An 11,984-nucleotide genomic window follows, 5' to 3' on the forward strand; every position below is an offset into this window, starting at 1 on the left:
AGTCCCACAGGGCTAGACTGGAAGGGACCTCAGAGGTCCAGAGTCCAAGCCCCTCATTTTATAGGTAAGGAAAATGAAGGCTAGGGAGGTTAGATGATGTGCTAAGGCTCCACAGAGGCAGATTTCAGAATGGGGGTCTCCACTCACACTCCAGAATATGAAGGAAATAGTTAACAAGTGTTCCTCGTAGTTTGGAGATTCTGAGAAATTCAGACATCACTGAGAGGGTGGAAGAAGTACATTTATTTCTGAGGGTGAGATACGCTTTCTTGAGTGATAAATGGGGACAATATTTAATGATCCAGTCAGACAAATTTAAAGTAGGGGAGTCAGGATTTGAACTCAGGTCTCCTGCCCCTCAAACCAGAGCTCCTTAGGCTTCCATGTACTCCTGTTTCCTCTCTTTCCTTATGCACAATTCCCCTGGGCTGACATAACACTTTAAGAGATCCTGTGGGTCAGTCTGATTTTTTCTTTTTCTTGTCCATCATTCACCAAATATCATTTTCCCAGTTGTCTTAGTAGCCAGACCAACCCAGTGCTAGCAACTCATATTTCTTTGGCTAGAATGAGTCTCAGCATCTCATGTTGGGAGGGGGAAGGAGGAGGACAATGGGACAAAAACATCTAGATGGATACTTACACAGGACCCCATGCCTACCTCTTTTTCTCCACAGAGACATCACTTTGCTCAGGCGATCGCCATCCTCAACACTCAAGGTTGCAACATCTTTGATCATTTCTCCCGGAAGGTAATTTCTGAAAAAGATATTCAGTCCTAGGGTGTGTGTGTGTGTGTGTGTGTGTGTGTGTGTGTGTGTGTTTGAACAGGATCTCTTAAAGTGTTATGTCAGCCCAGGGGAATTAGAGAGAGAGAGAGAGAGATTGGGGAATCTCAGAGTGGGAAGAGGAAGGGGAGGAAGGCAGCAGCAGGGTTGGGGCACAGGGTGTGAAGAATGGGAGATCTAGGGGCCTGAGGGAGGTTGACTGTGATCTAGTGCCTATCTCCTGGCCACCACAGGACTACCAGCGGATGCTGGATCTGATGAGAGACATTATCTTGGCTACGGACTTAGCCCACCATCTGCGCATCTTCAAAGATCTCCAGAAGATGGCTGAAGGTATATCTTTCAGAGACCCAGATGTTAGGGGTGCTTCCCACTCTTGCTTTGTGCTCCTTAGAAACTCTGTGAGTATTAGAGTTGGAGGTGGTAAGTGGGATGGAGGAAAAACTAACGGATGATTTGGAAGCTAGCATCCATTTGGCCTGGAGAAAGTAGGTGAGGAAAAAGAACCCTTTGTAACAGATGTGCTTTGGGGTCTCAGGCCCCTGAACCCTATCATTGGTCCCCTGAGACACCAATTTTTCCTTTTAGCACTTTCCCAAGAGACATTTGCTTTCTAGTCCTTTTACTTTTCACTACTTTCTAAAGACGCCTGATCTCTGAATCCCAACTCTAGCCATCCCCTGCATTTCAAGATTGGCCTCTGGGCCTGCTTGGATCTAAGATTTACTCTATCAGGTCTTTGTCAGCTTCTCCCCTCTCCTGATACAGTCACCTAGGTAACCGGACGTCCTTAGCATAGTATCATCTGTTCCCCTCTCCCTCTTCTTCATGGCCTCTGTGCTCTCCATACTTGGGTATTTTCTTGACTTAATTAATAAGGAAAAAAGAAGAGAGAGATGGAAAGATTTGGAATGATGTACCAGAAATGCATACAAGAAAAATCCCCCCCATTTGCAAGGGGGAATCTTAGTGTCTAACCCCCTCATTTTATAGATGAGTATATGAGATTTAAGGAGGATGTTAATAGCCCATGGTCCTGCATAGAGTGTCAGAGGAAGGATTTGAATTTGGGTCTTATTTCATAGGCTCACTTTGGCCAACTGCAAATTTGGCTTTCCTTCAGAGCCCAATTAAGGCAGTGTCAGAGCTCACCTCCTACTCTGACTCTGAGTTCACTTGGCCAATTAGGAACCCTCCTGATGGCTTTGTCCTTTACCCACAAAATTGACTCATCCTTCAGGTGACAGAGCTCATGATGGAACAAAAAGGAAATGGGGCAGTTTTAATCACCTGGAAGCAATGGAGTATAGTGGAAATTGTGATAGGTTTTGAATCTGAAGATCTGGGTCCAAATTCCACTTCTGACACATTTCTTGTGTTGATGTTGGGCAAGTTGTTTGATACCTCTGAGCTTCAGTTTCCCCCTCAGTAGCATGAGAGGGAATGATGAGCTGCTATGACCAGAAACATCCCCTCCCTTCTCATCTCCCTGATGATAAGCCTTGGGATGAAGGACATGTCACACTGTTCATCTCGGTCTCAGTCCCAGAAGCCTGTCCAGCTTGCTAAGACCTGTCATAACCTGGACTTGCCTGCTTCAGCAGGATAAAAGTCCTCTGAGGCTAGAGTGGGGATATCTGTGTATAAGGACAAAGCACTAGTCTGTGACTACCAGGTGATGTGAACACCTACATGTCTACAGAAGTGGTCCTTTATAAGAAAGTAGACAAGGCTTTGTTCCTTGGATGCAAAGGAGATTTTTTTAAATTTTAATTTTAGAGAGGCTTCATGCCTTCCCCTCCAGGGAATTCCCCCCAATAACTGTCTCTCTTCCATTTTCTACCCACAGTGGGTTATGACTCAAAGAATAAACACCACCACAGCCTCCTGCTATGCCTGCTCATGACTTCTTGTGACCTCTCCGATCAGACCAAGGGCTGGAAGACCACGCGGAAGATTGCAGTGAGTGCCCCTTCTCCCCCTTTCCCAGGAGGCAGCATGTTTGCATCCTGCAGCTCAGTACCCTGGCCTTGAGAAGGGATCTCATTCAGATGGCTCTGCTCTCCGTGCTGGGCTTTGCCACTCGGAGATGAGAGGTGTGATCCTTTAGAGCAGACAGAGCATCTGAGTTAGAGCTTGAAGGGCCGGTGGATTTCTGCCAGAAAAGCTGGGACTGCAGTGGGAAGGATACTATCATGTCAACCAAACATCAGAGGAAGGCCATCAGTAGTGAATATGGAAGATCACTTCTATTACAAAAGAAAAAAGAGCTGTTAACCTCTACCATGGACAGGGCCATGGGGTGTGCTGTGATATGGGAAAGACAGACTGGTAAGAGATGCCTCCCATCCTTGGAGAGCTCCCCGTCTTGACAGAGAATCAGAGAAAGCTGAAATAACAAATGGGGCTCAGAAAGGGTGAGGTCATTTATGTGACTGGGGGAGCTCAGAGAAGACTTAGTGGACACCTGGGCTATGCCTTGAAGTATTGATATATTGATAGGAGAAGCATCCCCCAGAAAAGAGGAAGGAAAGCATTGTCAGGATGAGCAAATTGTGGTCCCACAATCCTGAGCTGAATATCAAAGCTTAAAAGGATTTTAGACATTGGATTTGGACAGATGTGAGTTTAGATCCCAGTTCTGCTATTTATTCAACTGTCAATAAACATTTATTAAAGGCCCACTAGGAGTCAAGCACTGTACTGAGTGTTGAAGAAACAAAGAAAAGCAAAAGCCATCCTTATTCTTGCAATGCTCCTAAGAAGCTCACTTTCTAATGGGGGAGGCAACATGCAAAGTAGGCGTGAATTTTCTATGTGGAGATATAAAAATACATATATGTGTGTAGATGTTTATATACACACATACATATGTATACATATATATGGGTATGTATCTGTGTCTGTATAAGGAGATTCTCACAACGGATCCTGTAAGATTAGTCCAAAGAGTGCTTCAGAAGTTTGACAGGAAGAGTCGTAATGTTACAAGATTTATTTTCCCTTTGATCTTATTAATGGTTAAGATGGATCACTAATATAATGCATACATATATACACATGTTTATTACTAAACTTAGACTGCATTGTACATAGTATATATATAGTATATGCTTGTATTAGTGTATATGAACAGCTAAGTGGTGTAGTGGATAGAGTGCTGGGCCAGGAGTCAGGAAAAGTTCTCAAGTTCAAATATGACTTCTTAGCTGTACGATGCTGGTCAAGTCACTTCATCTCATTTGCCTCAGTTTCCTCATCTGTAAAAGGAGCTGAGAAGAAAGTGGCAAACTAGTCTAGTATCTCTGTCAAGAAAATCCCAAATGGGATTGTGAAGAGTTGGATATGACTGAAAAAGTGTATATATGCAGTACATATATGTATGTATGCACATGTAAATGTATACATGTATATACATATATGATAAAGAGGAAATAACCAACAGAGGGAAGACTCTAAAATAAAGGGGGATCAATAAAGGTTTCCTGTAGAAGATAAGATTTTAGTTGGGTCTTAAAGGAAACTGTGACTTGAGGCAAGTCATTTTCCCTTTATTGTTAGCATATTTTGCCTCTTTAGAATGAGGAATTGGACTAGATAATCTCTAAGGTCCTTAAGGTTTTTTAATTAATTATTTATTTTGTGTTTCATTTATTTATATTAATTAATTGATTTTTTTGATTAGCAAAAATCTACTTTATCTTCCTCTCATCTCCCTCACTCTCAGGAGAAAGGAAAAACAAAATCTTAGTAACAAATATACATAATCAAGCAAAACAAATCCCTGAATGGACCAAGTTTCAGCCTGTATATTGAATCTCCTTCTCTTTTAGAGGTGCAAACTTTGTCATGGACTTTTGAATCCTAGTTGTTTATTGCATTCATCAGAATTAACTAAGGTCCTTTTTCATCCAAAATCTTATGATCATGGAAGTCAGTCTTTCTAATTTTACTGAGGAGGAAACTAAGGCACACACGCAAAAAGAAAATCTCAATTTAATGGGTGGAGCTAGAACTTGTCTCCTCCTGTTTCCTAGGAGTGCAAGGTGTTTTCCCATCTATCAATCAGTCCCCCTCATTCTGAAGGGGTCACAGTTTTGCCAGGAGAAGCCCTGAGATAAGATTAAGGGACCCCAGTTTGGTCCCTGAAACAGTCAGGCTGTTTCTTAGGGAAATGGTGGGGGGAGTCAAGGACATTTGGGAGTTCACAGGTCTGCATTATGCTTTCAGGAGCTGATCTACAAAGAGTTCTTCTCACAGGGAGACCTGGTATGTATGTCTTCTCACCTTACCCACCGATCAAATGGCTGGAAGGAGCTGGAAGTCTCCATATTTCTCAACCTAACCCTGCCCTGGTTAGGGCCAGAGTTCTAGAGCTGTGGGGAAACCTTGGGGAGAAGGGAGGCTGGTCAGAGTAGTCTCAGTGCTTTCCCAGACTTGGTAAAAGGCAGCTGAAGACCAGGAAGGGAGCAATAGGAAAGAAATGTCCTAATTTAGGGGATTCCCAGTCTTAAGGTGGGAAAGGATTCCTGCTCCCAGACAGCCTATGGTTTGTGAGGGGAAGCATGGATAATATCTTTAGGGAGCTCCTAATCTGAGGGAAAGTTAGGATATCTGCCCATAGGAAGTTCCCAGAATCCCTAGATAGAGAGAGGGACTCATCACAGGCTTCAGTGAGGGGAGGCCTGACTTGTGGGAAGTTTCTAGTCTCTCCAAACTGAGGTTTAAAATTGGATAGCCATTCTAGCATATGGGAAGGCGCCCTGGGACAAAGCTGGTGCTGGTTGTGTCTCTCCCAGGAAAAGGCCATGGGTAACCGGCCCATGGAGATGATGGACCGAGAGAAGGCTTACATCCCTGAGCTCCAGATCAGTTTCATGGAGCACATCGCCATGCCTATCTACAAGTAAGTATCCGGGAACCTTGGCTTCCTGTGTCCAGGGCTAGGGAAAGAGGCCAGAGGCAGCAGTTCAACAGGAGTTAATCTAGTAAACCTCATTCACCTGTTTAATGTGTGCTGCGTTACAATGATGAGAGGAGAGAGAGGGGGGAGAGACAGAGACAGACAGACAGGGAGGGAGAGACAAACAGAGAGAGATAGAGACACACGGAGAGAGACATTCAGAGACAGAAACAGATAGAAAAAAGAGAGAATGAGGGGAAAAGAGAGACAAAGGGAGAAAGGAGGAGAGAGAAAATGAGAAAAATTAAGAGACCTAGAGAATGAGAGAGACAGAGAGGAGAGAGAGAAAGAAATAGAGAGAAAGAGAAGGTAGGAGGGGGAGAGACAGACAGGGATAGAGAGACAGAGACAGAGATAGAAACAAGAGAAACAAAGGAAGAAAGGGGGAGGAGAAAGAATGAGAGAGGTTGCGAAACAGAGAGAGAGAGAGAGAGAGAGAGAGAGAGAGAAAAGAGAAACAGATTCAGAGACAGAAACAGTGAGACAGAGAAACGAGAGAATGAGAAAGAAGAGAGAAACAAAGGAAGAAAAGGGGGACAGAGAGAAAAATGAGATTGAGAGACACAGAGAATGACAATGAGAGAGACAGAGAAGAGAGAATGAGAAAAAAGAGAAAGAGAAACAAAGGGATAGATGAAGGAAGAAAGGGGGAGGAGAGAGAAAGAATGAGAGAGATTGAGAGATACATTGAGAAAGAAAATGAAAGAGAGAGAGACAGAGAGACAAAGAGAGAGAATGTGTTATTCCTACAGTCAGGCAACTCAGTCCTGTATTGGAGATTGGGGGAAAGATGATAAGTACACATAATTGTAATACCATACAGAAAGTGTGAGGGAGCCCCAGGATACAGCTGCGTGGCTGTGGGGGACAAAAAGGAGGAAAAGATTATTTCTAAGGGCAGTAGTAATCAGGAAATCAGGAAAGCTTTCCCGACCACATCAGTCACACTCGACCCAAGTCCTGAAAATGGGTGAAATTTTAGCAAGTGGTGATGGAGGAGGGGAAGATCATTCCAGGAATGGGTATATGATGTGAACAAAGGCCTGCAGACCAGAAAGTTCAATACGTTCAGGAAAGGACAGATCACCCATTTCTCCTTGAACAGATGCAATATAGGATGGGGAGGAGGAGAGGAGATTGGGCCTTGACTGAAAAGTCTGGGAAGGGAGTGTAGAGCAGTGGAAGAGGACAGTATTTGGAGTCAGAAGAGTTGGATTCACTTGCCTGTGCCGGTCATCATCCATGACTTTGAGCAAATCCTTAACCCTCTCTAGCCTGTTTTTCTCATGTAAAGTGAGAGGGCACGAGCTGGATGGGCTCTGCTCTCTGTGGGAGCTGTAGCAGGTTCCTGAGGAGGGGAAGGGCAGGTGTACAATGAAGAAGGATACTTCGGGCCAGGAGGGGACGCTGTGTTTGTCCAGACAGGAGGACCTGAAACTTGAAGCTTAGTGGGGGCCTCTGGGGGTAGGAAGGAAGGGATGGGTGTGGAGGTGTTGGGAAAGAAGGACCAGAATTTGGAGACTGGTTGGATGCAGAGGGGGGCAGGTAATGAAGAATGGGTTGATAGGAGGAAGTGGGTTTGGGTTGGGTGAGAGGGGGCTCCCTTCTGCAGCTCAAGGTGGGGCGGCTGCTCTCTGGGGATCCCTGCTGAGCCTCATCCTCTCCCACCCCCACCCCCACAGGCTGCTGCAGGAGCTGTTCCCCAGAGCCGCAGAACTGTATGAGCGGGTTGCTACCAACAGGGAACAGTGGACCAAGGTATCACATAAGTTCACCATTCGAGGTCTGCCCAGCAACAATTCCCTGGACTTCCTAGATGAGGAATATGACATTCAGGAGCCCGGGGATGATGGTGACAAGGTCAATGGGTGCTGCAAGCTGGACACGGAAGAGTGAAAGAAACTCTCCCCTTCCCTCTGGGGTCCGGGAAGGGAGGAGCAAGAGAAAGGATGTTCCCACTGTTCCTTACCCTCACCCCTCCATCCCCAACCCAGAGACCCCGTTTAAAAATCTGTCCTTAGCTTCTGGCTTGGACGGTCGTGTTTATTTAAAATATCCTAGATGCCATCCCCTTTGCCCCCACGCCCAGCCAGGAGCTGTGGGGGCCTTAGGGGTGACACGGCATCAGCTCCTGATCTCCCTCTCTCTAGGGGCACCTTGGATCCCGGCTGTCCCTCGGGCTGGATCTCTGTAATACCCCTTTGTCCGGATTCACTCACTATTCACCTTGTCCCTTGGGGCAGCCTGGGTGATTTCCCTAACATTACCTTGGCTGGGGGCTCCTCCTGGATCTCTGGAGGATTTGAGAGGGAAGCCTGTGGTCATTATGGATCTGGCCTTGCAATGGTTCAGTTGAGCTTAGTGGAGGGATGAGGAGCAGGGAGAAGAGGAAGGAATAGGGCTTATTATTGACTTGGGAGCTGAGGGGTAAAAATCAGGAGGACAGAGCTGATTCTCCCATCCAATTCCCCTTTTTGTAGAAGAAGAAACTGAGAAGGGGATTTGTCCAAAATCACAAGAGTGGCTAAATGGCAGAATTGGGATTTGAACTCAGGTCCCCTGACTCCCAAGTCAAGGTTCTTTCCACTGTACCATGCTTTGTCCCATATGTGGGATAAATCTAGCATGAATGCTCTAAAAGTCACAGAACACTTTCTGTACTACCACCCTATAAGGCAGGCAGTGCAAGTACCCTTTTTATAGGGGAAGAGATTGGATCTCATCAACTAGGGGTCCTCACAACTAAATACTGGAGAGATGTTCTGAGCCCAGACCTGTCCAGACTCGAAGTCCATTGCTCTTCCCAGGATACCACACTCCCTCTTGTGAGGACAGGGTACCGGGTGCGAGACCCATCCTGAGCCCGGTATCTTTTGATACCCCTGAGACTGCTCTAATGAGGCAGTTTTTGGAACTTGCTCACCTTCCCCAAAGTTCAGGGGAGAGACCCCACTGTCCCCAAGAAGGAGGCTGCCTCTTTCCACCATCCAGGCTCAGGGTCCTGATTGGAGCAGGTCCATTTCCCCCTTGCCCAGGGACAGCAAGGGAAGCAGTTTGTCATGGCTGGGAGTGGGGTGGGTGGAGGATCGAGTGTTCTCCTGCGCTCTTCTCCCCCTCCAAAGGGCTTCAGGCTGGGCAGTGGCCACAGAGACACTCCCTACATTGAGTAGGGAGTGAAGTGTCCCAGGTTCTGGGATGGATTCTATCACTGACTAGCTGGGCATCTTGTTTAGATTCAGAGGTGGGAATTTCCTTATCTATAAAGGTAGTGATGGGTGGGAAGAGGGTTGAACTTGGTGATTTCTAAGACTAAGCCACGTTTGTGTGGCTTTTGGAGACCCAGGAGGGAAGTCTCATCCCACTTAGACAACTTTCCAAGAGACGGTCTCTGCCCCAGCAAATCCCAGAGACCAGAGCACATCCCCATCACACCAGGAGTTCTTGGACTTCTAAGTACAGACTCTGGCCAATGAACAGGAGCCCTGGACCCTCTGTCCTTCTCCACTCTCATTCCTCCCAGACAAATCATTAGCTTCTCAGGCCTGGGATTGCCATCCCTTCCTTGCAGCCATCCAGAGAGAGGGACCCAGTCCTCGAGCCCCTCTGGGCCTTGCTGCATATCTGTGACTTCGGCCACAGCTGGGACTGGACTCTTCTCTGTCCTGAAGGCCATATACACCCTCCCCCCCTTTCCCTTGCCCCCTCTGGCCACTGCCCAAGGGCCTGGGGAGATGCCATAGCAAAGAGGTGTCCGGCACTCTCGTCCCCATCCCCATTTCTCTCTTTTTCTGTCTTGTCTCTGTCAGTGTCTGAGTGGGTGTTGTTTGGGCTGGGGCAGAGCTGGGCAGGGAGGGTGCGGGGTGGGGGGTTGGGCGGACTGGGGAGAGAATGGGTTCATTTGCCTTATCTATTCTGAGTTGCCTTTAGAGAGACTCATTTTTTGTATCTGACAGTAGGGCTCTGTGCAGATGTTGTAAATGGTCCTGTCGGCTGATTGCTTTGTACATGAGAATAAATCTATTTCTTTCTATCAAATTCCTGGAGAGAATTTCTTTTAAGGGCTGGGGTGGGGAGGGAAGTTGGGGAGGTCACCTGGAGCTCAGGAAAGAAGCAAATGGGATTTTTTCGCTCATCACACACTGGTGCTAAACAAACAAACTAATTCTTTTCCCCAAATAACAAATGTTTGAATGCTTGAATATACAGTGCATCTCTTCCACACTCTTCTGCCCCCCCATTCCAATATCTTCTCCAAAGGAAACAGCCCCACATATTTGAAATAGTCCTCATCAGTAGGTATGAACTGAAGCTATTATATCCCCCTGGTGAAGGGTAATGGATTACAAAGCTGCCAGCTGGCACCTGTGCCCCATAGGGATGCCCTGGCACATGTCTAAGTACCCCAATGAACTCTGGGACCTCCTCCAGCCTTGGTGCACAACGTCTCCCTGGGTGCTGGGGTGCTCTGTGTATGAACCAACCTTCACAGACCAACCTGTCTGCCTCTTTATGTTGACCTAGGCTGGACAAAGACTCCCTGGGACTTTCTCAAGATCTCCCCATCAGGAATTGTTCGGGTACATTTTCTAGAATGGTTAAGAAAGTGTGTGAATGGAAGCTCACCACACTGCTTCCTTCCCCTCCATCATCTTGGCTCCCTGTGTCCATAATAGTTTTCTATGATGGAATTCTTTTTTCTTCGTTCATGCTTCCAGCCTATTTCCTGACTCCAGACTTGATGTTGGACTCTCTCACTCTGGAGGAAAGGTCTGGGCGCCTCCTGTTTCTGTCTTCTTGGACTATTGAGTATCCCAGGGATCTTAAAGACAGAGGGTAGACCTGCAAGGGAGACCACCTCAAAGTGGTCTGGTCCAGGGCAAAGTATAGCTGCAGTCCCATCCCCTGGTGCGCTCTGGGTACATCTGAGTCAGAGCAACAAGAGAATACTGCTAGACTCAGCCTTGATCAGCCAGCTGGAAAGCTCTGCTGGCAAACTGCCACAGAAGTGAAGGGTCCCTTTTGTGCTCTGATTCTTGTCCTGGTTATTCCTCTGCAGGCTGAGCTAAATCTCCTAATGTCTTCTTTTATAAATTTATGTCTCATCTGAACTATCTGGGAGTGTCTTGTTTCCATTCCTTGTTCTTTGAGGAGTCAGGAGAATTTATTATCGTGTTCATTTTGTTGAGACACTTAGTATGTTTATTCCATTTCCCTTTTGAGTCTCACCAGTGTTTGGGAAATGGGCTTAAAGCTCAGAATTCTCCTCTCTTGTACCTTCACCATTGCGGCACACATGTTTACTCTTGCACAGATTTCTCAGCCTTTCAGACGGGATGTGTGAAGGCCTTGTCCTGGGGAAACTCTACTGGGAGGATGCAGTAGTAGCTGGGGATTTAGTTCCACTTCCCTGGGCAAGGAAATGCTTTCCCTTCTACCTTGCTCTACCCTCCCATATCTCTGTTTCTTTCCTTCTCCCCTCTAGTTGCAGTTGTGTGGCTGAGCAGGATCAATATTTCCCTCTTTTTTTGAGGGAGCAGGGGTGTGTGTGTGTCAGATTGAGTCCTGGGGAAGACTTTTCTGATAACCAGAGCCATCCAACACTAGGACAAGCTGCCTCAGGAGGGAATGAATGAGTGTCTCATCTCTAGAAATGTTCAGGTGAAGTCAGATTGGCCATGACGGGGGCAAGGAGAATGATCAGAATGGACGATTAATTTTTCAAACCATCCTTATACTGATCATGATAGTGTTTTCTCAATCTCATTTTCAGCCTTCTATACCTTAATGGAGTTGTTCTGAATGAAAATATTCACCTCCTAGTGGCCAACCTTCTGTGGATGAGTTTCTCCATGCTTAGCAAACTAGGCTGAGCCTCAGATAATAAACACTCTGTTACTGGGCCCATTATTGAAGCTTTTCCCTTTTGGCAAGTTTTTCCAGGGCTTGTATTCTGCTGGCATGGCCTCTGAGGGCAGAGTTCTTAACGTTTTTGTGTGCCAGGGCAAAGGCTATGGGCTCTTTCTCTGAATATTGAATTTAAATTAATAAAATAAGATACACAGGATGATAAAGGAAGCCACTATATTGGAATGTTCTTATCAGAATATTTAAGAAACAAGCTCATGGACCCTAGTTTAGAAATTGCCCTCCCCTTACCTCCATAAGTATAGCGTAGAAAGGAAACTTCAAAATAATCTAGGAGTCCTTGTTTTTACAGAGGAGAAAAATGAAGG

General features: G+C 46.3%; 1 protein-coding gene across 1 annotated transcript in view; it reads left to right on the top strand.

The window, feature by feature from the left end:
• PDE2A (phosphodiesterase 2A) overlaps positions 1 to 9,786 on the top strand; it is a 177,208-nt gene extending 167,422 nt beyond the window's left edge. Inside the window, exons 26-31 of the mRNA XM_031961505.1 lie at positions 678 to 752; positions 1,022 to 1,121; positions 2,638 to 2,750; positions 5,019 to 5,057; positions 5,588 to 5,694; positions 7,434 to 9,786. Coding sequence (XP_031817365.1) covers positions 678 to 752; positions 1,022 to 1,121; positions 2,638 to 2,750; positions 5,019 to 5,057; positions 5,588 to 5,694; positions 7,434 to 7,647 — 648 coding nt within the window. The 3' untranslated portion in view covers positions 7,648 to 9,786. The remainder of the gene's footprint in view (positions 1 to 677; positions 753 to 1,021; positions 1,122 to 2,637; positions 2,751 to 5,018; positions 5,058 to 5,587; positions 5,695 to 7,433) is intronic.
• The last annotated feature ends 2,198 nt before the right edge of the window (positions 9,787 to 11,984 follow it).

This window comes from Sarcophilus harrisii, chromosome 3 (assembly GCF_902635505.1).
Source record: "Sarcophilus harrisii chromosome 3, mSarHar1.11, whole genome shotgun sequence".
NCBI classification, from domain to species: Eukaryota; Metazoa; Chordata; class Mammalia; order Dasyuromorphia; family Dasyuridae; genus Sarcophilus; species Sarcophilus harrisii.